Source organism: Drosophila teissieri, chromosome 3R (genome assembly GCF_016746235.2).
Source record: "Drosophila teissieri strain GT53w chromosome 3R, Prin_Dtei_1.1, whole genome shotgun sequence".
Lineage (NCBI taxonomy): Eukaryota > Metazoa > Arthropoda > Insecta > Diptera > Drosophilidae > Drosophila > Drosophila teissieri.
The window spans coordinates 15,296,017-15,323,640 of record NC_053032.1 but is presented as its reverse complement, the minus strand read 5'-3'; the positions used below and the strand labels follow the sequence as shown (position 1 = coordinate 15,323,640).

At 44.8% G+C, this 27,624-nt stretch overlaps 2 protein-coding genes across 4 annotated transcripts; both read left to right on the top strand.

The window, feature by feature from the left end:
• The first annotated feature begins 1,583 nt into the window (after positions 1-1,583).
• Positions 1,584-18,701, top strand: LOC122619262 (organic cation transporter protein). The gene is made up of 7 exons (XM_043796077.1): positions 1,584-2,205; positions 13,342-13,760; positions 13,827-14,073; positions 14,746-15,013; positions 15,237-15,528; positions 16,576-16,902; positions 16,963-18,701. Exons 1-7 carry the CDS (start codon positions 2,103-2,105, stop codon positions 17,122-17,124), a joined length of 1,818 nt encoding a protein of 605 aa, XP_043652012.1. The 5' UTR covers positions 1,584-2,102; the 3' UTR covers positions 17,125-18,701.
• A 228-nt stretch (positions 18,702-18,929) lies between these two features.
• On the top strand, positions 18,930-27,616 carry LOC122619261 (solute carrier family 22 member 21). Of its 3 annotated transcripts, XM_043796076.1 has the most exons (7): positions 18,930-19,437; positions 21,270-21,461; positions 24,679-25,078; positions 25,539-25,806; positions 26,465-27,021; positions 27,084-27,229; positions 27,301-27,616. In XM_043796076.1, exons 1-7 carry the CDS (start codon positions 19,075-19,077, stop codon positions 27,391-27,393), a joined length of 2,019 nt encoding a protein of 672 aa, XP_043652011.1. In that variant the 5' UTR covers positions 18,930-19,074; the 3' UTR covers positions 27,394-27,616. The 3 variants fall into 3 exon arrangements, with proteins under 3 accessions (XP_043652011.1, XP_043652009.1, XP_043652010.1); XM_043796074.1 differs by lacking the exon at positions 21,270-21,461; XM_043796075.1 differs by lacking the exons at positions 18,930-19,437; positions 21,270-21,461 and adding an exon at positions 22,300-22,467.
• Positions 27,617-27,624: the final 8 nt, after the last annotated feature.

The window sequence follows — 27,624 nt, the reverse complement described above, 5'->3', positions numbered from 1 at the left end:
GTGTCAAGGAGTTGCAAACGCACCCATCAACCGCAGGCCATCCCCGTTGAAGTTGCTGACAGGACGCAGGCCGCAGGACGCAGGACGCAGGACCCTTGTCTGGTACATATCGATTAGCGCCTGGCATCCAAACCAGAGCCAATCCAGTTTGTGAATCTCTGTGGTGGCACACCACCCAAGCACCGCGCACTCTTCCGCAAGGATAATCCCACCCCACTCCGCATTTCCCTCCGCTCCTCGACCGCAATTCGTTGCGGCTGCTTCAAACTGCCTCGGAGCAATTGTCTGCGAAATTGTTTGTTTATTTTGATGTTGTTTAATGCGTGCTAAGTCCTTGCCATTCGAAGCCATGCGCTTCGATTCGCCGTGCCAAAGTATCCTGGGAAAAGCAAACATTCTTGGCGCCATAGAGGCTGAGGTGAGTTTCAGCTTGAAACGCGGAAAGCTTCTCGTGGGAGCTTGAAATGGAAAATTGGTTGGAAAATTGTCTTCCTGGTTTTTCGTTTGAGCTTTTCATACAGGATTTATTGCTGGGACTTAATGTGCGAGTACTCGGTGACATCCTGGCGTGCAAATACAAAAGTTTAAATTTGGGTTCTTTATATTTCCTTTGCTAAACAAATAAGATTACGCCAATGAATACTTATTTAAAGTACCATAATTCCAGTAAAGTATATCACAAAATATCTACGCTTAAGGTGATTTAAACTGACCTCGGTTTTGGCAAACTTCAGGGCACTTCTTTGAAACTTGCATATCTTGTCACGTCGGAGCCATCAAGACTACCTGAAATCACAGAAAAATATTGGTGACCGGATTCAATGGGGCTTACAGATTCAGGCGGGGATGGCATATGGCATTCAGCTGTCGCCCGCGCACTTCACATCACTTCTCAATGAGCAAACATGCGAGCTTTCGGTTCGAAACTAGTAATCAATGAACGTGTAAATACATTTTAATGAACCCCCAAATAAACGAACTTGCTGCTGTTCTTTTTGCGGTGAATTGTAAAACAAAACCAAAACAAACAAGCCGTGCAAAAAAAAGTACACACAAGAAAACCGAAATGCATTCGGGGACCAGGCGAGGTTGAAATACCCTAACTAATTAAATAAGGAAAATAAAAAAGCTGTATTGCCTTTGCAACTTAAAATAAGAATTCCTAACATTTTTTTTAGTTGGTTTAATTTTATATCATTTGAATGATAATTTGCTCCCATGTTTGTACACATTTTATAATATTTTGGGGGAGCTTTAAAGTCGAATAAAGGGGAGTTTCGCTTGGCTTTTGAATGGGTAAGAAGGAAATGCCGCTTAAGCTAACAGTTATGGTCGGCACATGCATAGGCCACAGTAAGTGAAACGATTTTTTAAAGAATTTCTGATGGGGTGTTAATAGCCCAGGCATTTAGCCAGCTTTCGTTCTGGCGTGCTGCAAGCATATGAGAAATCATACAGTACCCTCTTCTGCGGCGGAATGTTGCCGCTGAATCGTGAATTTCGGTAGCCCCAGCCGAAGGCGACGCCAATCGCTTCAGACTCTGGGGGCTTTGCTGACCAGCCAGCCAGCCAGCCAGTAGTCGGTTGGTCGGTCAGTTAGCCCCCGTTCGCCGTTCAGTTCACACGTCGCGCCAAGAGCAGTACCAATCCCGCCGTAGTGCCTGGATCATCCCGAGTTTTATCGGGGATCCCATTGAGCCGTTGTTGTGGAACTACTGGACAGTAGTAATGCCACCGAATGCCACCGAATGCCAACACGTCTGGCCAATTTCGGTTAATTGGAACGTGATTTATGTGGGGCAACGGAGTGAATAGCTCCTATTCCGAGCGCCCTAGCCCCAGTGCCCAGCTGGTCGGTCAGTCAGTCCACACAGTCCCCAGCGGAACCCAGCCAATGCCGGTTTGATAAGCGTCGCACGAGCGTGATAAGAGCGGGAAGAAGGCGCCAAGTCGTAAATCGAGTGTGCAGAAACCGAACCAGAACTAGAAATAGAATTCGAAATCAAAACTGGCCTTGCCAATTCGCGTATCTCGCTAATTAGTATATGATCATTAATCAAAAGGCAATATAAGAAGTACAAACAAAACGACGGCCAAGTACGATGGCCAAACGCAAGAGCTTAACCCACGACAGCCCGTCGATGGAGCTGGAGCTGCCGCTGCTGGCGCCGCAGGAGCGGAGTCAACGGAGCAGGAGCGGGACAAGTGAGTATGCCACTACTGCCACTACTGCCACCACTGCTCCCCATTGGGCCATTAAACCAGTTAACTTGGTCAAAACAAGCTAACTGGCACAGCACACTCACACACATTTACTCGCACTTGGCCATAAATCAGTGACACTTGCACGTTGCAATATAGAAGGAGTTTTTGTAGGGGGCAGGGGCATGCAGGGGTTTTTGGGTGCTACAGTACTGCCATACTGCGTACTTTGCTTTGTAATCCCCACCGATCGAATGTGAATGCGAATTATTTGTATGCCACTTAATTTATGGAAAACGTGTAGCGCCAATCCAATTAGAATATTAGTATAAATCAAAGCAAACAAAACTCTCGACTGAAATTGAAACCGATACGGCTGTCAGCCAAACCAAGTCGAGCCCCTCCCTTATTGCTGTTCCTATATTAAAACACCCCACCCCATTTCAGTTTGGTTCATTGATAAAAGCTCGGTGTTGTTTGATTTCCCACTCAATAGCTAATTATTTCTGTCGTTGGGAAATTATAAATAAATCCAGCACAATTTGCATTCCATTTACCCCGCTAGAAAAGCAATAAACCAAACCAAAACAACAGCAAATAATAGTTATTTTTATTGTCTCAGCGTTTTAAATTGATTAGGAAGTACTTTTTCTCGCAGGCAAGTCGAAAAATCGCATGCGATAATTTCCCCTGCTTTTTTGAGCTGCGAATCAATGTTTAATAAGGGTGGAATCTTCGGAATGGAAAGATAATACAAAAGTATTACAACTGATAAAACATTTTAAAACAAAGAATGCCATTTCATTTATTATAACCTTCAACTCGCGGGAGCTCTAATTTTGCACTTAAATATAGATAGAGCTAAATAATATCATTCATATTTTTGTATCCATTTATTTGAAGTGCTTTACCAAATAAACGTTATTAAATCAACATACAATCGATCATCATAAACTACTTTTTCTATGAGCACTTCATATATTTGTGACCTATTTTTAACGAGTCTAATCACTCAAAATTCCCAATTGACAATCTACGACAGCGATGAGAAATTAATTATATTTTCTTTAAACATTGAAAAGAATGAGGGCGTTTCCGAAATCAACAGGATGAATGAATCATGATTTCATTTACGTCGAATTGTATTTAAAATGAATCACATGGTTAATCAGAGTATTGACTTACCTATCTTACAGAAAACAAATATTTTCCACTTTTAAGCTGATAACGCTTTGAGAATATTTAATAAAGTTAACAGTTGAGAGATATCGCAATAGTAATTTAGTCTTCAGGCTTGACTTCACAATTAACACCATTTACGGCATTCAATTAGCAACAATTTAGCCGCCGCACAAAGATTCTTGTTTGTTGTCTTTGACGAATGTGGGAATGCCTTTGCAACTTTGTCTCCGTTCGTACTATTCTAAGCAAATAAATAACAAATTTTCGCGTAATGAGACAAAATAACAATAAACAAGCGCGCACCCCCAGACCCCGCAGTCATAAATCAATCGCAAACCAGCACACTCAGTGGCCGAATAACATCAACAATTATTCGCCCATTGCCGAAAAGCGAGGCAGAGATATGCATGATGGGGAGATCTCTGTCATTATAATTATAACGCCCAGAACAACCAGGCATTGAAAATTGCCATTAAACAATAATCGTCAGCTATCTACCCCAAAATAAATACGAGAAACAAAACAAATGCCCCACAAACTACACAAATACAGAAGTGTCAACAAATTGTCAGAATCATATTTGATGTGATCTATCTGGCAAATTGGTCTCGACCGCTGACGGATAGATACATTAGGCCCAAACACCCGCTGATCGCCGGTTGGCGGGCGATCTTTCGGCACGCTCCGCCGATTTGCCGTCGATCTCCGCCTCCGTCCGCTGTTCTGCTGTCGGTCAAACTGCACTTTACACATCGGATATAACTACAGTCATTCCTCCTTCATCAATTGATTTATATCATTACACCTCAGGCGGAAGTGCAAGAGGAGGAGCGAAAACGCTTTGTTGATGTCGAAAACTGAACACTCTTATTTTGGTCGATAGTTTGTGGGTTGGAGTCAAGAAATTCGGATCGTGGAGAAACGAACTTCGACATACCTATTTGTTTTATTGTATTGAAGGATACTATTTCATTCTAAAGAAACAGCATTATATTTAAAAGGGAAAATATTTAAACTATGAATTCATATTTACTTAATTGTTGCACTGTTTGGCAGTAAGAAGTACTAAATATCTTAAAATAAATTTCTAAATTATGAAGTGGCGATTCGAATCGGTTTGTAAGTGACATTTTGTACCTTTTCCTTGAGCTTCGATATTCCGGGGAGTCCCCGTGGGGCGTAGTGTATGGCAGTAATGCCGAGTGAAGCGGTGCCGGCGATTAAATAACAACAGCAACAGTTTTGCGCGCCACGCGAATCCGAATCGAGAAACGAAGAGAGCTTAAGAGAGCGCCCGAAGAGAACGCGCATCAGGTGCAGCGGCAGAGGCAGAAGCAGAAGCAACAACAAATCGCACGAGGGAACAACGGCGTCGTCGGCTGGCAAAGAATGGTCCAAGCGGCAGCATCCGAGCAACGAATCTGCTGACGCCGCTGCCGACGTCGCAGTTCAGTGGGGGCGGTGGCGAGGGAGAGGCTGGGCGGGGGGCGGCGCTGGGGGGAAGGTTATAAAAGTTCTTCGCTTTGGAGACGAGCGCTCAGTTGCTCTTGGTCAGTCGTTGTGTGATGAACTTGAACGCCGCAACAGTCGCAACAGCCGCCCTTTGCCGTCGCCAGTCGAATCGCATTTTCAGCATCAGCGCCTAGGAAATAGTGCGAATCAAGAGCAGGAAGCGTTGTTGCTGCCGCCAGCAGCCAAAAGAACAGCGGTACGAGTGCGGTACGAGGTCCGAAAATCAAAAACTCTGAGATTCTGTGTTTCTGAAATTCTGAGATTCTGGGATTCCGAGATCCCGATATCCGTGGTGTGGGTGCGTGAGTGCGCATAGTATAAAATTAAATAAATAAAACAAGAGCGACGGCAACAGCAACAGCAACAAATGCGAGTGGCAACAATCATGCTATATATACTGAGTTCCGTTGAGATGTGCTAACACATAGATTCATGATTCCGCCCAAAGACAATTCCGCCAGACAATGTTTGGACAACCCATAAATAATGCGAGCGGGCAGCGGCAGCCCACACACCACCGCTTAAAAATTTCATAATATCAACCTATTATTGTTATTATAATTTCGCGTTATTATTTACTAGAGTGCCGCTGCTCGCCGCCACTTATTTACGGTTGTCCAAATTGCAAATTGCTCTTGCTTCAGCGGGCGGAAAACGCGCGCGCGAATCAATTTCCATGCCCGTACCACGCTGCGTATGAGTAATCACCGAAATGCATCGAACAAGTAGCGAAGCAAATGCTGTGCACCCCCACCTGACCACGTGTATATTCGCATATTCCGCAGAGAACGTAGGACCGTAGACGCTCGTAAAATCAGACAGCATTTTATGTGTCAGCTTCCGTTTAGTGCGCCTCTAGCCGTAAATTTATTCCAAAAGTGAACAAAAAACAACAAAAAAATAATATAAAACGACGAGCGTGCGACGGATTTCCGCGCCAAGACAGACAGACACACACCATCAAAACAAAAAGAGGCAGCCACAGGAAACGCGCTAGGAAGTCGCCATCAGCCCTGCCAATTGTGCAGCAGGACGCGTGCTGCAGGATTGGCTGCGCCCGAACCTGCCACACCAGCAACAGCAGCAACAGCAGCAACAGCAGCAGCAGCACAGCAGCAACACCCGCAGCAACTTGTTTTGTCTCTCCATAAGGTAAGCTCATTACGCACACAGGCTGCCTGGCGACGTTGGCAACGGGGGATGTGTGAATATACTCGTACCAGTATGTCCTGGCATCCTTGCTCGCGGACGTGCCGCCAGCGACGTTTGCTTTGCTCTCCTTTGTTTATTTGTGCGCCTTTTTTCCTTGCCTTCTTGCTCTGCCTCTGTGACTTTGTTTTTTTTCTTCGCCGCCCGAGTCTATTTGTTTGGCTCTTGCAACAACAACATCGACAAGAACAACAGCAGGATAACAACAATGACAACGACAATGACTTTATCCTGACAGATTGTTGAAGCCAGCTTAAGGCCCTCGGGTAGAATTTGCTCATCCCACTCCAAGGATCCGAATTTGCCTCGAGGATTTCCCCCTTAGTAGTAACCATAAATGACATAAACGGAAATAGTCTTTAAAAGTGGCCAGCTCATATCGACTAGCATGTACAATGGCAACTTTTATGATTCCATAGAATGTGTTATCGCCTTAGTAAAATAGTCATACATTCTTAAAAAAATATTGTTTTATGTACTGAACCATTTTAAAATACGATTTTCCTTCGAGAATTTAAGGTTACTCAAGGCAAAAGGCTAAGAAGCAAAAAGTGCTCATGAAAATGAAATAGGAAACTCCACAAGGCTGAGCCACGAGACACATAACCCAGCATTGAACATATTGAGTAGCTCACAAGCATATTCCAATGGGCATGGGAGTCCTGACAATGGGCAGGGGCGGAGGTCAAGGGGGGCAGGCAAGCAAACATAGCAGGCAATCACCTGGCGCCTGGCCCACCCACTCCTTGCCGTAAGATTATGCTAATGGCGGATGCTTTGACTCTCGACTTGCCACTGATTGGAAGCGCATGAAAGTAGCAAATCAGTGCGCACTTTGAAATGGAAATTCTAATCAAAAAGGCGCGCGACCCCACAGTACGGGGGCGGGGTTGATGGTGGGGAGCGGGGTTGGGGCGGCAGATGACTGCTTAGCTGGCAAAATTTGAAATTGCCAAACGATTTGCTATTCGATTAACAAGACACGAGTCGCGGAGCACGGGCAGGGTCCTATAGCCATCACCATCACCAACGACCGACAAGTCCAAATGGAAATAGAATTGTGAATTCATGTTGACAACAATGGATCAGCAGCGGGCGCTCACTTAGACATCCATACGGATTTACATTAAGAGTGTAGCTAAACAGATACCAAATATGAATCCGAAAAAAGACTGGCCAACGAAATGGGAAATACCCTATGCGAAAGTATAGCTTTGATTGACAGTGGTTAAATGTTTGACCACTTGAGTATTTCTCGGTAGAATGAGTTTTCCCGCTAAAGAGCTAAAAAGCTTTCTTGGAAACAATTTTCTACCAGAATATAATATATTTGTTTAACTAGTGAACATTATTGACGGACAGCATGTGACTTTTAAATGGAGTACCCACATACCTTTTGTTAGCTCAATTTCGCCCATGGCTGGATGACCTATATTCCTTTGTAGTGCACTACAACACTGGACCGATTCCGGCTGCGAGTCCGGTTGTATCCTGTGCATCGCATCTCTGACTTTGTTTACAGCAAAATGCAGCCAGGGCCGGACTCAACTGAACCGAACCGAACCAACCAAACCAAGCCAAGCCAAACTGAACTGAACTGAGCTGAACTGGGCAGGACATCCCAGCAGCAGCTGCACGGTAGGCGGCAAGCGGAAGGAAGCCAGTAAGGACCCTTCCAAAGTGAACGAGTACAAAACGGAATTGCCATATTGCAATGTTTCCACCAACCCACCTCCACCTCCCCAAATGCTGCCCCACTCGCAATTCTTGCTAAATAAAAGATATCCGCAGATGAACGGTTTGGAGATGAATTTATTTGTGAGTGAGTGATGTAGGCGGGGTGGAGCCATGAGCCATGAGCCATAAGCCATGAGCCACCCAAAGGTAGCTAAAATTTGCATAATATATCGACAAACAGGCACACATGCACGCACAGATGTGGAAACAAAACGCCCACCTCATAAAAACTTTCAAATACTTTGTGGCTGCCTTTTCAATTGATTCGAATTGATTTGATCCTTGTTCGTGAGTGGGCTTGTGCGAAGGGGAGCACACTTCATTGTAATGATTTCGGCATTTGAAAATTTGCGAAAATGTGCCATTTTACGAAATCCGATCACACAAAATTGTCAAGCTGCCTTCAATTTGTGGCAATCAAATGTGTTCAAGGGCTTTGTGGCTTTGGCCGGGCCTATAAAGTTGCCAATGTGTTATCGCATTCATATGAAAATGGCTGACATATGCTCTTTTTTATAGCCAGGACTTTATTTGCCAAAAATAAGGTAAATGTTTTTAGTGCTTCTCAGTTCGAGAGTCAGTTACCAAATGTTTTCAAATTATACGTCGTACAGTGAGGAACGATAATTAAATGGTATAAAAAAGAATTTGATATTCAAACAATGTTTTACACATGTTAACGAAAAAGCATCTAAAATCTGTTAGCACCGAAAATGAAATGAATAATTCGGTAGACTTGTTTTCCTAAAAATTTATGATGCCTGAAATTTAGTTTTAATGACGGCCAAAGTTTTCTTTGGACGGAGAAGCAGCCTATTTGAAGTCGATTCGTATATTTTCTTTGCATTTGTTTTTCTCCGGAAAAATGGCCGTAAAACGCAAGGTTTTGGAGTAAATTCATTCACTTATTGCCTGATTTACTTCGGAATTAGTCGTATTAGTTTTCTGGCTCAAGCGGCCGGATCGGATTCGTGTTGTTTATGGATTCGTTTTTGAATTTGTTTACCCAGTGCCAAAATCGATTGTGTTAATGGCAAGGCGTGAGGTCGTAAATTTCACCCATCAGAAGATCGAACAATTATCGGTAGTTTCGGGCACGTTCGTGCGCAAATCGGCGATATAGAAAGTTAAAGTTGAATTGTTTATACTGAAAATGGTGCGTTGTGCGGGCGTAAATCGAATTTGAATTGCCATTATTTACTATCGCCACAGGCAGTAGTCAGCAGCCAGAAGCCAGAAGCCGGCAGAATTAAATGCAATTCGTTAGACGTTGCGCATACGCCCCGTGGAGCAGCGCTGCTGTTACTTATCCGAAAGCGGCTGTCATACAGCTGCAATAAGTCTGACAAGTGATGAAGTGAGGCTGGCCAATGCCATACCATGACGGGCCGTCATCCGGCGGGATGTCGTCCCGCTCCTGCAAACCCCTAGCCACCAGCCGCCATCGTCATCGCTCATCCGCACTGAGGGCACTTGTCGGAGAAACGGAAGCGCAGCTCGTTGCTGCGTGCAAGTGTCTGAAGATTACTATTACCCACTTGGCAGCACTCGCTCGCCATCACGTACCTCCCCCCGCCCCCTGCGGCGGTGAATGCATAATAAACAAATCAAATCCTATAAATGTGCAAATTAGCTGACAACGTCACCGAGCCATGCTTGCACAAATGCAGATGCAGGCGTCATCATTATCATCATCATCACCAAGCTAACCCAACCCATACCATCCCATACCATCCCAACCCATTTCATCCCGCCCCTCGGCACTCTCAATTCTCTTTTCTACCATGGCATGAAAGTGAATGCACTTTTATATGCATGACGGCTAATTACAGCGGCAATTTGTCTGCCTCTCCTGCCAGCAGCAGCCACCCACCCAAAAGCCGCCCCACCCCACCTCCTCGCTCCCCAGAGCTAAACGCTTGCCTTTGTATTAGAAATATTTAGCACATTTCGGCTTTTGTGACTATGACGCTTATGAGATTCTTTCGCATTCCTGATTATCTACACTCGGCTAGTCGTAATTGCCTGGGGAAGCCCCCCCAATTTGTCATTGTGCTACTTAAACTGCCTTAAAAACGATGGACGGGGATCAGTTAGCTAAATGTAAGGTACAGGCTAAAGTATTGGAAGAATTCTAATGTTAAATCTACAGGAATTCAAATAAACATTGATTATTGACCATATTATTATATCTTTAACAACATATACCGAAACATGTACATTAAAACTTAATTTAATCTTTATAATTTATAGAGGGAAATACCAAAAACAGTGTTCATTATCTGTGTGAAATACAAAACGCCATAATTGCTAGGGAAACTCCGCTCGCACACACACTTTCAGCTAATTAAATTTATTATTCATTAATACTTTACAGCCAGCGGTAGTTATTTCTCGCATTTTTATGCAAATATGAGTAGCAAGAAAGACGCACACTCTCTATCACCCGTTGTCAATTGTCTTTAGCGCCGTATTTCGTCGCTATTTTTAATTAACCGCGAACGAAAGCTAAGCGAATTATTAATGGCCAGTGGGAGAGAGCTCTGGCATTGACTTTTCAATTGAAACAAATCATTATTAGAGGAGCTTGTGTGGATCGTGTTCAATTGAGGCGCCCTGGCGCTGGTGGAGCGTGTCAAGAGATCGCGCCCAGACGCATCCGCCTCCAGATCTTTTCCAGCTCCCTGGGAACCTGCAGATATGTGGACATCGCCAGTGGGAACGGGATGTGCATGCACTTTTATGATCTTGCATGGCATTATAATTTGTTATTTATGGCTGCAATGTAATCGCAATTAGCAATTGGACATGGGCCATTGCTGTTTGATTTGCATGGGGTGTGAAACTGTCTATAAAGTACTATCTTTGGCAGTACAATGGGCTCTGATATGCATACAAAATAGGAAAGGGCGATTTGAACCAGTTTTTTACTTTGCGGCTAGCTGTCGGTAAGCTAGGCAATTGATTGAGTGGAACATTCATATATCGCTGGAATGTATGAATAAATCCAATTAATATTAATGTGCACATTAGAACAAGCCATCACTTTTAGAAAGTTAGCTTCTATAAAATGTTTTACTTTATTATTGGATAATGAAATATATATGTACATTATCTAACTTACTTTCCGAATTATCTTGTTGAGCCAATTAAATCCGCGCGCCAATTATTTTCAATTAAAGCCTCCGCAGGGACGAATTATAGGACTAATCCATCTTCGACAGCTTCCAATTAGTTTATTAAATTGATTAATTCCCCAAACCAGGAACCCGTCGATTTGTCATACTAGCGAATTTCTAGCGAATGGGAAGCTGGGCAGGAATAGGGGCCCGAATGGACAACTGGGGTGTGACCAGAGCGACAACAGCTGCTGAATGCAATTAGCGTTATTTTCAGCGTGCCATGATATTGCACATACGCCATGTGCGCCGCGAGTTGAAGGTAAACGGCGACGGCGACGACGACGTAGTTTATAGCATTGAAATTGAGCCGTTGTGCCCACATCACACACACGACATGGCGACGTCGCGACGACCTTCGGCGGACACCAGTGGCAGTGGCAGTGGCAGTGGCAGTGGCAGTGGCAGTGGCACTTGCATCTGCGACAGCAGCCGCCCAGTAACTCCGCTGGCCAAAAGCTCGAGCCAACTGCAAACTGCAAGCTGCAGCTGGCCAGGAGGGGGAGGGGTGGCCCATAAAATTGATAATTAATTATCCTGCCAGGCAACGGCGACATAGGATGGAGTGGGCGGGTGGTCGCTCCAGCCCGCGGCTTTTCGCGGACACGCTTCGCTTATTCCTGTTTACAAGTGCGTGAAAATGTGCGCTCAACTGCTTATCACGTGCGGCGTATGGCGTGAGTTTTACTGCCACAACCACTGCTGCAGCTTCTGCTGCTGCTGCTGCTGCCTCAGCCACTGTGATGCGGTGTGGCAGCCACTGGCCACAGGCCACATATGCTAAGTCCCCTCCTAAATGGAATATCTCTTCCGGGGGTTTGGACACGCCCCCCGGCGCCTGGGCATTTGCAAATTTAACTAACGGCTCCCGGGAATTGTGCCATAAATGTTGGCTCCGTTGATTGATATGTGCGAGAACTTGATTCATGGGGACACATAGTGATATCCACGCTCTTGACAAGTCATGTGAAAGGAGAGATTTGATATTGCACATAGTTTTAAAGACAACGATACACTTGTGTTTAATTTAGGGACACTTTAATACTTTAGATTTAATAAGAAACAAGAGTTGCTGGACTATTAGATAGCCGTTACTCACTTACTGTGGACTCCTAAACTGGGTTAAGAAAATCCTACCTAGTGACACATCGTGGAGTAAGTCCACTACGAACTTATTGAATAATTCCAAATCCTTTCAAACAAAATCGTTTTCGCTGCGTGCTTGCTTAATTTGGCTTACTAATACCCCGCAGATAAATCAACTGAACGGAATTAAACATTTAAGTCGGCTAATTCAAGACGAAAAGTTTGCCAGCCTGCTGCCTACTTTCGGGCATTGATACCTTCGGCTACTTGGGCCGCGGGCTCAATTCAGCCATATCTGGTATATATGGACCCATTCTGGGCAAATCCCAGACAAAGCCAATGCGCTACAAAAGCCCCACTGGTCAGTGGCCACAAAAGAAAACGCAAACAGAGCAAAGCGGAGGCAGGATGCGAACGGGAGCGGAATGGATGGGGTAGAAGTTCAACTAGCAAACTGAGCAAAGGACACGAACGTGGCAGGAGCAACCTACTCCGCCTCATCCGCCTCATACTCCTCCTACCTCCTACCTCCGTCCACCCCGACGCAATTACATTAAATCTTGGCTATTATTCTTTTACTTTGTAGTGCTAGCTCGGTTCGGTTCAGTTCAGTTCAGTTCAGTTCGCCATTCTCGGTGCTCAGCACCAACTTTTGCCTTTGCTGGTCTCCGGCTGCTGTAGTTAATCGCCTCCAACGTGATTGAATTCCATCGAACGCAGGTTGACCAATGACCGGACTCGGACTTGGGCATCAGAACCCTTCAAGGGGGCAGATGGAAGCGGGGGCTTGTCCTAATAAATGAAATAGAGCCGCTTGACTTGACTGCATTCGGACTGTTTCTGAGAGGCTTTGGCCTCCGACTCCGACTCCGAGTTGGTTTATGGCCAGTCACTGACCACTTAACTAATTGCTCCTTTGTGTGCTCCTGACACGGGCAATAAAATTAATTCCCCTGCCCGCAGAAGTCGATTATTTGCATGTTCCCTTAAGTCAATCTGCATCTTTGCCAGTTATTTATCAACTGTTGATATAGAAATAAAGCATTAGTAACTAGTTCCTATGATTTCATTCATTTCCTTACCAAACAAACTATAATCGTGATATATATTTTGAAGGTTAAATGAACTTGTTAACCTCAAAATAATTAAGGGTTGCCTGTACTCTAAGGACTCTTTAAATATAGCTTATTAGAGGTATTTCTTTGATGATTCATTGTCGCTTTTCTCACTTCAGTTCCTTTGTGCATCATGCACGACTCCGCCAAACCATCCCCCACCACCAGCCCCACCATCCCGCCCAAACAGCAGACAGCGACGCCTCAGTCGCCGGCAGCGGCGGTGAGCGGACTGGATCCGGCGGACGATGAGGACGAGACCGACGTGATCGGCGACCTGATGGGCCACTACGGCAAGTGGCAGTTGCTGATGACGGTGCTGCTGTCGCTCTTCCAGGTGCCCAACACCTTCCACATATCCTCGTCCATCTACCAGGCGGCCAACAAGGACTTCTGGTGCCAGCGCCCAGCGCAATTCCAGCAGATGCCAGTGGCCACCTGGCGGAACTTGAGTGGCTCCGTCGACAACTGCCGGCGATGGGAGGGCATCGATTGGAGTCAAGTGAGCAATGAAACCACGCTGCCAGCAGACTGGAAGGTAAGACTCTAACCAACAATGATTCAGGATCCAAACCTTAGCTAATATATATCGCTATTGATTTAGGCTCCGCCGGAGATGGACAAGAAGTTGGTGGCCTGCGAGAAATGGGAGTACGAGACGAACGACAATGTCGGGAACACCTGGACATCGCAGTGGGATCTGGTGTGCGAGAAGGAACACCTAAAGAACGTGGCCGAGATGTTCTTCCTGCTGGGCGTGGCAACAGGTGGCATTATCTCCGGCTATTTATCGGACAAGTTCGGCCGCAAGACAATGCTCTTCATATCGGCCGTGCTGCAGACCATATTCGGTGAGTGTCTCTCGGGGCATAAAGGCCATTTTAGTACCCCCCTCCTCACACACGCACACATGCACACTATGGCCACTATGGCCACTATGGCCACCTCAGCCCACCTCGTGGATACCCCTGAATATACGGAAGTCACACCGACATTGGCCCTGACGATGTCCTCCTCCGTTGACTGTGAACTTGGCCATGTCGGGGGGTCAGCACGAGCACATCGAGTGGCTCTCTGCGGGTTTTGTGGGGCCTGGCTGTCAGGTGGAGGTGGTCGTTGCTGCAGTTGTGGCTGCCTGGCTCTTGGCAGCCTTGTTGTCCTTGTTGATTAAATCTCTCACAATGTATAATTGAAATTTGCATTCGAAAGGACATTACTAATGAGGGACTGGCATCGAGGGTGGGCACGTGTGCGGAATTGCTTTTGATTGCGAGGCTGCTGTGGATTACTAGGAAATTCCTTAAAGCGTTAATTAACTCTTAAACTTATTACCACCCTAACTTTCATTTACTATGTGTAAAATCTTTAATAAAAACTTGACATTCATTCCTACCTGCAGAATTGAATTTTAGGCACTGACTTGGCTTACGTGTTCGCATACGTGATAATCTCTCTTCTTTGACCACTTCGCAAACTACTTTACACATTATCAGAAAATCTTATTTGATGTATTTTTCCTTCAGGTCTCTGGCTCTATATCTGCAGCTCCTTTGAGCTCTATCTCACACTTCGCGCTCTGCTTGGCTTGGTGTCGGTATCGGTCACCTACTCCGGTCTGATCCTAGCCATTGAGTATGTGGATGGCAAGTGGAGAACCATCGCCGGAATGTACAACCTGTTTCCACTGCCAATCTCGTACATGATCATCTCGGGCCTGGCCTATCTGACCCAGGACTATCAACGCCTACAGCTGTGCATCGGCATTCCGGGGATCTTCCTGTGCTTTCTTTGGTAAGTCTTTGATCGCTTTGGACAGGTAAACACTAACAGCATAATGTATGACACGAAGACAGATGTGTATATACTATAGATCACATGTAAACACATGTGAATAAATAAGAAAACAGCGCGTGGGTGGTGGGTGCCCACTATAAACAGAGTGGCATATTTGACGCCGCACATGTTTCGTGCGCCAAATTTTCTTTGATTAATTTTGGGTGCTTGTGTACTTTAGGTTTGTGGTGCCGGAATCGCCGCGCTGGCTGCTGGTCAAGGGTCGAATTGACGAAGTGCGTCGAATCATTGAGGCGGCCGCCAAGTTCAATGGTCGCCAGCTACCCGCCGATTATCAGCTGACGCCGCCGACGCAGGAGAGCAGTACGCAGGACGTTACCTACCTGTTCCGCTCCAGTTACCTGCGCCGCATCTCCATCTGCTTCTTCTGCATCTGGTTCACCATGAATCTGGTCTACTACGGCATTATTCTCAACATGAGCTCCTTTGGCGGCAATGTCTACTTGAATTCGGTGAGTTTTCGGCTGTTTTCCAGTTGTGCTGTTAAGTATACGCAGCTTGGGCGCAGGGAAATCCACTTAGGCAAATCATCGGCGACGGCCTGGGAATCATCATCCGAAATCTTGTCAACATATAGGAGCAATCAGGCATTTAGCCATGGCCAAGAGGTCCACCAACTGATGGCGCCCTAATTGGATTTGTCAGCAATTCCATCAGACGCTGACTAAAGATTGTCTGTTCGATGTCAAGTGTTCTTCGGCTGGACGGCGTGAAAATGTGCTTGCAATCGAATTATGATGTTACTGGCCCACACCCCCCACACCCCCCATTCACCCACCATATAGTAGATAAATCCTGCCGCGGCCGCAGCTCCACTCGCAGCCATCTTAGCCCCTCCACCTGGCAGATGGCCAGCAGAATGTTGAGCACAGTGCTGGCGGGCCTTGAGTGTACAAAATGCTCGGCATGTTTGGCATTTGTTCGGGATTTGATTGTTTTAAAGCGCTAAAGCGTCTAATGTAGTCAGAAATCCATGCTTGTCTGTTTTTTTGTTTGTTTGTTTGTTTTCTTTGTGAGGAACTAATAGCTAATGGAATAAGTGCGCTAAAGATGTTAAGTTCGCACTCGTCATGTCTAAAAATTTCCGTACAGGTAAAACTATTTAAATAAATTATATAATACTCGTAGCTATGCATACACATTTTGATTTTAATGTAAATTAGGGTTTCATACAAAATCAGAATTATTAGCTAAAATCCAAACCACCTTAAACAATCTCCTTACTTGATGCACACATGTACTTTGGTACCATTTTAATGATCGGCATTGTTGTCCGATTTTTCCTGACTTCTCCTAACCAACTGCTCAGCACTGTCCAGCGTTCGACAATGGGCGTGACAGCGATGTTTTCAGCTAATTTATTGCATAATTTATTTTGACAGCGCCGGGCGCACCTTTGATGCCGCTCTGATTTAATGCGCCCAGCCGACATCTTGTCCACTTGCCCTGCTCGTCCACATCCCCTCCTGAATACTATGTTTTATCTATATGTTCCGCAGGCGCTAGCTGGCCTAGTCGAAATACCCGCCATCGCCGTGGCCATGTACATCATCACCAAAGTGGGCAAGAAGTGGCTCTTTTGCGCCACTTTGATCTGTGCCGGCGTCGCCTGCTGCTGTGCGGCGATCACCGAGGGGCATGCGGATCTGCTCTGGCTGAAGATCACATTCCTGATGATGGGCAAGTTCACCATCAGTGCTGGCAATACCATCATGCCGGTGTACACGGCGGAACTCTATCCCACGCCCATACGCAATGTGGGCGTGGGTGCCTGCAATGTGGCCGCCGGTTTGGCCCTGATCCTCACCCCTTACCTATCGCTCCTGGTGAGTTTCCCTCTTTCAGAGACATAGGATTACCCTTAACCCTAAATGCCTATCTTTCAGAACAAGATCGAGGGCCACCTCTTGATGACCCTGCTCACCGCCTGGAGCATCTTTGGCGGCGTTGTGGTGCTCTTCCTGCCCGAAACCGCTGTGCGTCAGAAGACAGATAACCAGGGTGGCTCCAATGCCAATGCCAATGCCAGTGCCGCCAAGCAGGTGTAATGACCGCCATTGCCAATCCTAGCCTGCTCAGCCCCCGAGGAACAAAGTATTTTGGCTGGTCCAAAGTATGCCGATTAGAAGTCAGCGTAGCCAACGCAGTTGCTGCCTCTCTGCCCCCCACTTAACCCCCAACCTGCCACGCCACCCGACATATCCACCGCCTGAAGCCACCTGAAATGTATGGTAACGATTCGATGAATGTCCAAGAGTAATGCCAATTCGCTAGAGAATGTCACATGTCAGGCAGGACCTTGTTTGCGTAGCACGTAGTGAGTATGTATCTTAACAATTAACTAACAATGGCTTGTAGCTTATGTCATAATCTAAGTACTGAAAACAGAACAGAGAACAGAACACCCAGAATGTTACCAAAAACACTCGAAGTAGCTTAAGTTCTTCGGTTCCCATCGAAGGTTATAAATTTGACCCAATCTTAGGGAGGGTTTGCAATGGGAGTTTACAGATTTATTTTAATACGGCATATTTATATTTATATTATTATTTTATAATTTTAATTCAAATGGAAGTATTTTGTTTGTATGAAAGTGCGCCAGAAGCTTTTTGAACCTCCCTAGGAAGAATAATAAAAGGAACATTTTTGAAATTACCCAGTAAATACAGAATGCTTTCATTACGGAATTTCCAATTCAACTACAAACGAATTAAAGTTCACACAAACAAAAATTTGAAGAAGAACAAAAAAACAAATTATAATGTTGTCAATATGTCTTGTCAATATCTCAACGTATGCATAATCTCGTCGTCGTCGTCTTCTTGTTGTCTATTAATAAATGTTTTCCAAATACGAGATGAATAAGCAGAGGAGCAGCTCAATCTTCCAGAGAAATGAGAATGGCAGATTTAAGCGACCATTTGTAATCTCTAGTAATTGTAGTCAATTAATCCTTAGTCTACCCTAAAACGTATTTACAACAGATCAGTCTCTAAGTATCGGTCAATTATGGATTTGTATATATTGTCTGTTTGTGTGTGGACATGCACAGGACATACAAGGAGTTTTACTGTTTGGAGCCATCAAATATATGAATATATGTATATGAAATGAACAGATCAATTTTCAATATAATGCATTTAACAATGTATACAATTATGTGTATATGGATATGTGTGCGTTTGTGTATGTATATGTATATGTAGAGAAAAACAAAAACAAAAACAATCAAATTAGAGAAAGCCAACCTGTTGAATTACTTGTTGTACTTACCTACCAAGTTGTTATTTGCTCAGTTGCCTAGTTGCTCATTTGTATTTGGTATTATTTTCGCAATATTTTGTCGCTTATTTTACATTTATTTTTTTGTTGCCTATTGTACTTACCCGCTAAGATCAAATCAGCTTTGTTATGTATTTGACATTAGTAAGAGATTTCATTGAGCTGCAAACAAACGGAATTCCCGAATCTAAAACAACATTAAATTAATTGTTAAGTTAGAGTGTTGAGCGAAACACTTGCATAAATTTATGAGAATTGTTGTAAATCAAAATTACCAAAGCAAACGCAATTATAGAGTCAAAATAAAACATAAATAAATAAATCAATAAAAACGAAACGAAAACCATTGTGTTCATATGGAGGAATGTCCTGGAGGAAGTGAATCCCACTCAAGTCGAGCGAAAGCTTCCGCAGGCGCCTATGCCAAATCGATTGATCGTGGGGTAGTCCAAGCTTTAAGTTGAGCTTTTCGATACTGCCAATGCCCTGCACGTAGCTTTCGCTCTCTTGCAGATTTACAGAGTGCTTATAACAGCGCCCCAAACCGTTAACGGTTTCAGATCGACGCCGACGGCTGAGTTACTAACGATCGACGGGGTTTTGTACTTATTTCCAATCGATCGATTGGCGCCCAAAGTGGAGTAATAAACTCGGAGTCTTTCGAAATCGCTAGATATCGTCTATACTACTCGTGTACACTCAACCACCTCGTAAACATGAGTGGCGTTCTGCGTCGCGGTTCCCTGAATTTCGATTGCGTGGGCGGACCGCGGGACAAGGGCAGGGGCAGCCTGGAGGCGAACCTGTATGGCGGATATCGCGAGACAAGGCCGGGCCCAAAGACTCCGGAAATCAGTGTCATAGCATTGGACTTTCGACGGTACTCCGAGGACCTGAAGAAACCACCTTCAGCGGAGCTAGGGGAGCAGCCGCCGAGCAGGGATCTCAGCCAGGATGTGGACAGCGATGTGATATCCAATTTCCTGGGCCACTACACCCGCTGGAGTTTCCTTTGGACCCTGCTGCTCTGCCTGTTCCAGCTGCCCACCACTTTCCACCTGTTCATGTTTGTCTTCCAGGTGAGTTTCGGTTGTATGGCTTGGCAAATATTTGCGGTTACTTGCTCAGTTGATTGCGTCGCCCCAAAAACATCGAAATCAAATATTTTGGTACGTAAGCCCACCCACCAACCTCCTCCCAAACTCTCCCGTATTTTGTTGTATGTTTGTACTTGGACCGGAAGAAAACATTATGCAACTGTTTGATTGATAGCTGTAAAATCTGTGAATTGATTAATAATAGGCCACTAATTGGATGTGTATATCATCTGACAGGTGTTGACAATGAGTGGAAAGCGAAAGAGAGTCTTGATTTAAAAAACGTTATCAGCAAATGTGTTTGCCATAAACTAGTAACAGTAACAACGTACGACCAAAGCAAATGATAACACACTCAAGAGTTTGCCACTTGAGGTGGCTGACCAGCAATCAAGGTGGCGCGCATGCCAATTTTGGCCCAGCAATTTTCCTCCACTTGGCTTTGATTTTGTTTTGAATATTTTTTGAAATGCCCCTCGACCTTCGAGCGCATTTGACCAACTTTCGGGGAGGCTGTTACACTGGGTACTTAGGAGCCATTTATCGGCGTGTGGGTTGCGTGTGCATCATTTGCCTACGGTTTGAAGTTTCGATGCCACAGGTAATCAGCGTAATCATCGGCTAATCGGCTATCGTGCTAATGTTCCAAGTAAAGTAGTGGAAAAGTAGACCCAAATCGAAGGGAGCTGAGCAAAAACCACATGCGACCTTGACACACACGATCTGCGGAACGGTGGGTAATAGAGCTTGGCCAGAACCAATGGCCATTGCAATGGTCATTCAAAGAACCCAAGAAGTTCGATTGTCTGAGCACAGTTATTTTGCAGAGGCTAATTATACGAATTGAGCGGCTGTAAATTGGGGAATAAGTATAGGAATTGGTCAAGCTCAGCAATTTGTGTGATGCAACTGAGAGGAAGTGTTAGCTCATTCGGAAAACTTCATAAAACACTTAGTTACACTAATATATATTTTCATCTCCCAATATTACACTTTCTATATGTCCAGACATTTCCGACACAATCTGGTTTGTGAAAGCCATTTATCAACTTGAAATATAAAAGTATTTTTTTAATCACTTATGGAGACTTAATTGTCTAGTAGCGAAATAGGCAATAAATAAGCGTTTTTGATAAAAGTTATTGCATGGGAGGTGCTGATTTGATTGTCGGTATTCCTCTTTTGATAGCCAATATGTTATCTTGGGAAGACAAACAAGAACCAAGTGTTTAAGAATGTAGTCTTTGAAAACTATCCGCTGAATTTACATGAACCAATCAAAAATAGACAGTCGCAGATAAGATAACGCCTGTCGACCCAGAAGAAAGTTCGCTTCTATAAAGATTACCTAGTGTTGGCCAGATGCTCCAAATGAAATTGACGCGTCGAAGAGTGTGCATCAACCTTGTGGGAGGAGTTGGTCAAGGCACTCCCCGGAAAGGTCGACAGTCTACAACATTATAAAGTCATCAAGTGATTCTTTAATGACTCAGTTGGCCGGGTGTGAAGACGGAGCTAACAAGTAATTTGACTATCGCAACATCGCGCTGTGTTCGGACATTATCTTAGGGCCCCCACAGAAATCAGAAACAACGCCGCGCCTGCATAAAAACCAGAGACACGGCCGAATCTCTGCGACATACGCACTCTCGGCTCTCAACACCTCGGAGCACTTCAGAACGCCGACCTACCAAATCTTGCATCCGAAATCAATTTGAATTTCATAAGATACTTTTCGAAAGTCAACGTTTAAACTCAGTTGACTTGCAACGCAAGGCGTAAACGGTTGCACCTCGAACCGGGCCACAATGGAGCTAACGGATGTGAGATCGGACGAGGCCTCGCCCATGTTGGCGGATGGGAACATGGAGAACCTAGATCACCTGCACACCAAGCTCCTGGAGCGGCTCCTGGGCTGCCTTACGCCCTGGCAGGGCATGTGGTGCGCCCTGCTCTCGATCTTCCAGGCCATCTGCACCTTCCACATATTCGTCTACGTGTTCCAGGTGAGTCGGTCGGTACGTCGGTCGGTACGTCGGCCTTTGGCCAACAACATTAGCCATCGTTGCGCTCCATCGCCTGCCTGCCATCATCGCTGGCACCTCCACTGCCAACCAAGCACTGGCACTGGCCAACTACAACGCAACCGCAGTTGACAAGGTTCTGTTATTGCCTTTATGGTGTGCCTTCCCCCAATGTCAGTTATCAGCGCGTTCTCGTGATAACGTAAGTTCAAGTGACTGCGATTGCAAGTGTTTGTGCTACTCAAACCTGTTGCCCGTGTTCGTGCTCTCGATTGATGACTTCTGATGATTTCTGTTTCATTAAGCGAATTTTGAAGCGGGAACTTCAGATACAATATGTGTACTTTTATTGAACAAAGATTGATTGGATAGGAGAATTATGAAGGTTTGCCATTTCGTTTTATTAAAACCAGATATAAAATATAAAAGTGGCTTGCTTTATGTTTTAGCACACTCATGAGACTGAAATGCGCCTTGGACTCTTCCACCTGAATTGTTCCACTTCTGACTTAATTATTGACACACACTAATTGCCTGCGGAGTAATAACAAATTTGAACTGGCTTAGGCCGAAACGAGTTTGCTATATGCCCACTTTTCCACCCCAAAAGTCGTTGATTTGTTTACACTGATTTAATGGCATATTTATTTGAAACAATCTTCGTGTCGAATAACCATATCTTAATTGACAATGTCCGCAAATTGCACGCTTTTGTGTTACGAGTATTTGCGATGAAGACGACAGCTTTGTGGATTAGGCGCTGCGGTCGACACCATGACAACACGATTTCCCACCGTACTAGCAAGACTTTTCAATTAGTTTCCACTCCCAACTGATCCATATCAGGTGGTGCTGGTGGTGTTAGTGGTGCTAGTGGTGCTGGTGGTGCCGGTGGCGTCGGTGGTTTGCTCCGAGTTCGAGCCAGCCCAAGGTTGCCTTCGAAAGGTTACTCTCTGCCACAGGCCAATATTGACCGCTAACTGTCTAAGTATATTAATTAAACAATAATAATAAAATGCTCAGAAATACCTTTGTAAGCCACACTCTGTCTGGCACACTGGTCTCCAATTCGCCGCAGAAACCAAATCGGATTCAAATTCAGATTTGAAACAGCGGTTTAAGTACTTTCTCTATCTAGGGTCAGTAGATGACCCTGTAACAATTAAGTTAACGATCACCCATGAGCACCTAGACCACATGGGCATAGTACTTATATTTAACAGTCCGGTTTTGTGTAATCGGAAATCTCTCATAAGTTGATACCCCTCTATACGTTGTCAATAGTCAAATAAATTCGATTTATTGAATAGGTTTTTAACAATGGTAATACTAATAGTCAAAAAGAGTAAAAATTAAGAAACGCCAGTAAAACGTAAATATTTTCTTAATCATTAGAGGAGTTCAAAATACAATGCGGAAAAGTTAGGCAACGTGTTAGGCAGTATTAAAGTATTTTAATGTATCAGGTGTTTTGGAAAATTACAAACTATAAATTTGACCAATATCATTAAAGTTTGACGAGAAATTCTTATAAATGACGCAATTTAATGGGACAAGGATCCAGGAAACTATCTTTATGACTCAGAAAAGAAACTTCAGTGACGTCTTCCTATTGAATGCAAATCGATGTGAACTTTCCGAACCATTCAATTACGGATATGTCAATACTTCGTTAGAACTTCGTTAGAAACAATAGTTTTTGTAATGTCACGTATCGTGCATTAAGTTGCATATCTCAATTGAGATATCTATTATGCAAAGCTGGCCAGGGTGCTTGACCTGCTAAATCCCCTGCAAGCTGGACTAAAGTCAGTGCTCATTAAAGGGCAATGGGCAATACGATTTAGAAACTCGCCTGACAAATTGTTAGCTTTATATGATTGTAAAGTAGGAATTACGAGCAATTCGAGCCTTAACCAGTGTGCCTATCTGTCCGTCTGTCACTCGCAGGTGCACCTCGTGCATATCTGCCAACCAATTTATCAAGCGAAATTTACATGGCCCGCGTGGAGTCGTATCTAAAGTCGAGTGCTGCCCACGTTGTGGCGCAGAAATCCATTGTTGGTCGAGAGTCTGTGACGCTATGCAAATGCCTGAAACGTGACATGTAACCGACTGGCGACAGAACAACTGCCACATTTTGCCACAAATGACATCAGAGCCTGCCACGCGATCAACGCTCACCAGAATTTGAGGCATAAACCTGAGCGAAAAAGGAAAAACTCACACTGCACCGCCACTCTCATCGGCCATTAATTATTGAAAATGTTTCGCTTTCTTGTTACACTTCAACTTGAACTTGAATCCATTTCCTCGGACCGCATACTAAATGTTTAATTGAGGCACGTTCAATGTCGGCCGAGGCTATCAACCTGTTGTGGGTTGTGCTCGTAGTTGTTTTGGGGTTCGATTATGGGGCGGAGTATCGGAGTGGGCGGTGGATAACAAGCTTTTCGGCTCGTTGCGATTGATAAGCCGCTTTCATTGATGCGATCATCAATCAGATGGCCGTTCGTGTTGTAACAACATTCAGTAATTTCAGCCGTGTTAAACTGTCACGAAACATTCGCCATCGAAACATTCGAACCCCAAATGACAAATGGGGCTGCTGTATAACAAACTAACTACGAGTTAACCGCAATCAACATGCGGAAGAAATTTAAACGGCTTACTACCGATTTAAATTGTGCCCGACCAAATGTTTTCCAGCCGCCCGATCTGCGATTCGATTAATGGCTCCACAAGCACTCAATCATTGCTTTCAAGCTTTGATTGGCTGCTTTTAAAGTTGGCTTTTAAAGAGGAAATCTTATATTTAGTGCACGTAATTACAAACGTGAATCGAATTGGAATACATTCAAAATTCGTATGGAAATTGTTTGTTGCCTAAATTCTGCCGAAAAGCTTATTGTTCGAGTTTTAATAGGAATTTTATATGCAGAGTTATTTATGATCCTATGAAATTCAACTCTTATAGAGCTGGCATAGTTATCATGGGTCATTCGTTCGCTAAATTCTGTCAGCAAGTAATAGTTTTTTTTTAATTTTAAAAATAACACTGTGCCGAACTGCCTATCAGTTTAGAAAACAAAGTTAAGACCAGATTAATTATTTTAACAAAATGAATTAATCAGTTTGAACTATTTTAGCTTTGTATTGAAAAAGATATCCTACAATAAAACTCACTTTGTTTTTTAAGATCGCGCCGAAGGACTTTTGGTGTGCCCGGCCGGAAAACCTCCTGCAGATGAGCGTGTCCGAGTGGCGCAACATTAGCCAGTCCTCCAATGGCTGTCTGCTCCTTGACGTGGACTACTCCCAGGTGACCTACGAGAACAACCAGCTCATCAACTGGCCCGAGAATGCCACAGATCTGGGCTACCGGCAGTGCTGGCACTTCGAGTTCTCCGACGAGGACGGATCGGCCAAGACGCTGGTGCAGGAATTTGAACTGGTTTGCGGTCGCGACATCCTCAGCCTGGTGGAAACCTGCTTCCTGGTGGGGGCAGCAGCGGGAGCGGTTCTCAGCGGATGGATATCGGATCGCTTCGGCAGGAGGCACACGCTAATGGCATTCGTCACTATTCAGAGCGTGTTTGGTTAGTATTACCAATCGTATACCCGTTCTAAATTTATGTTTCTAAAAGGCGAGGCATTACTCGAAATAGTCAAATAGCTTAGCGTGCAGATGCTTGTTTCTTCTTTAAAACGTATATTCGGATCTGGAGCCATTTTGGCTAGTGCAGATTACACTGCTGGAATTGCAACAGTCCGATTAAAAGGGCTGGAAGGACGAGAGTTCCTTTGACCATGACAATTTGAGTGGGATTCCCTTTCTAATTGTCATTTATATGCAGCTTTGTCCGTGAATCGCTGGACTAACAGCTGCATTTGCATTCGCATTTGTCCTGCTCTCTGGCCCGGCTGCGATTTTAATTGACTTTACACTCTTATTTACGTGCCCGACCTTGCCACTGACATTCCGCACACCCTCCCCCTTTTGGCCACCCTTTTTGGCCAACATGGGTCTTGGCATGGGTTCTCTGCTCTCCGTTGCAGGTGGAATTTTGGCCTTCTCAACATCGGTGGCCATGTTCATGTCGCTACGTGTTATAATTGGATTCGCATCAATGACCGTGACTGTTGTGAGCTTCGTGCTGGTGGTGGAGCTGGTCTCCGGCAAGTGGCGCACCGTAATCGGCATTCTCAACATCCTGCCCGTGGCCATCTCCTACGTCCTCTCCGCCGGACTGGCCTACCTCATCCGCGACTGGCGGCACCTCCAGCTGGCCATCTCCTGGCCGTGGCTAATCATGCTCAGCATTTGGTAAGTTTGGCAGGGCATCCTGGGTGGGGCAGTGCCATTGTGTGGCGTTTATTTGGTAATTGGAAAATCGGCTGAAGGGAAATCGAGGTCTCTTTATGCATTTTGCTTTGGGCTCTGATTTGTATCAATGGGCAAATGATATTTATTAAATAAATTTGATTAATAATCAAACTCATGTATCTACTTCCTCTAATTAACACATACTTTCAATATAAGTAGAGACATTTTTTACGACCTTTAATGGTTACTATTTCTCATACAAATAATTATGCATAACAAAGCTATTTTAAAGGCAAAACAAAAAGTTAGATCTGTTAAAAATCCGCTTACATGAGAATTAAAACCCCAGATGAACGCATTTCAACTTCAAAGCGTAAACATTTTCAGCAGTCAGTCAAGTAAATGAATTGACAAGATAAAACCGAGCACAATACAATTGGTCGGATCAATTAGATTCCGGCAGGGACAAAGAAACCCCGTCCAGGACATTCCTCAGTGTTTATCCTCGGGTGCCAAGAGGGCCACAGAAAGCCACATTAGCTGACCGCCTTGGAGATGAAATGAAAAAATTCCTTAAAGCCAATAAATACCGGATCATGACATTGATTCTCACACCAAGCCACCCTTTCGCTTTCGCTTCCGCTTCCATTCCTTTCAGGTTCTGGCTGCCGGAGTCTCCCCGCTGGCTTTTGGCCCAGGGCCGGCTGGATGAGCTGTGCGGGCTAATTGAGAGAGCGGCCCGAATGAATGGCACCAGCGCCAGTTTGCCCAGCAACTATCGCAAGACCCTGGAGGCGGCGGTACCGCGGTCGGTCCAATCTCCACCAGAAGCAACGACTACAACGAGCGTAGAGTCGAAGGCAGTGGAGGCGGATGCACCGGATCCAAGTGAAAGTGGCCCTGTGAATCCCCTGATGGTGGTTTTCAGCGCCAAGTACTGGCGCACCACATGCCTAACCCTGGTCATCTGGCTGACACTGATCATCATTTACTTTGGACTCACCTTGCACCTCAGCAATTTGGGTGGTAATATCTACATCAATAGTGCCGTGGCTGGAACCGTGGAGGCCGTGTCCATCTGCATTAGCATCCTGGTGGTTTTGAAAGTCGGAATCCGACGAAGTCTCATTGGTTACATGTTGTTGCCAGGTCTTTGCTGCTTAGCCACGAATTTGGTGTCGACTCAAACGGGTGTGATTGCACTGGCCACCATAGGTAAGTTGTAACCCCAACTTCTTTGACCATAACAATCCGTAAATGATGATTATCTTCCCCAGCCAAGTGTCTCATTGGAGCCAACAACGCCATCATTCCCACCTACACGGCGATGCAATATCCCACAATAGTTCGAAACTTTGGCGTTGGCATGGGCAACCTGGCATCGGGCATTGCCCTAATCCTAGTTCCCTTTCTCTGGCAACTGGTGGGTCCTCAAATCGTTAAATCGTTTACCTGTGTGTTCTTCATTTTACCAATCTGATTTCCCCTTCTCAGGAGCACATTGATCCCCTGCTGCCCTTGAATGTTATGGGAGTTTGTGGCCTGATTGGCGCCGTGGCCATCAGCCTTATGAAGGATGTGGAATAGCCAAGAGCTGCAATAAGAATTGGAATTTTAAGAGGAACCAGAGCTGATTTTCCGTTTTGACATGCCTAACTGTGATATTTATTGGACCTATGGGGACATTGCGCACCCGCACTAAATCGTTTCTTCTCATTCTATCATTAACATTGATTTTATATTGTTGACATATGATTTTATTTATACTTTCATTGCATTAAAAGCGAAGTATTTTTTATGAAATACTAAATTAATACG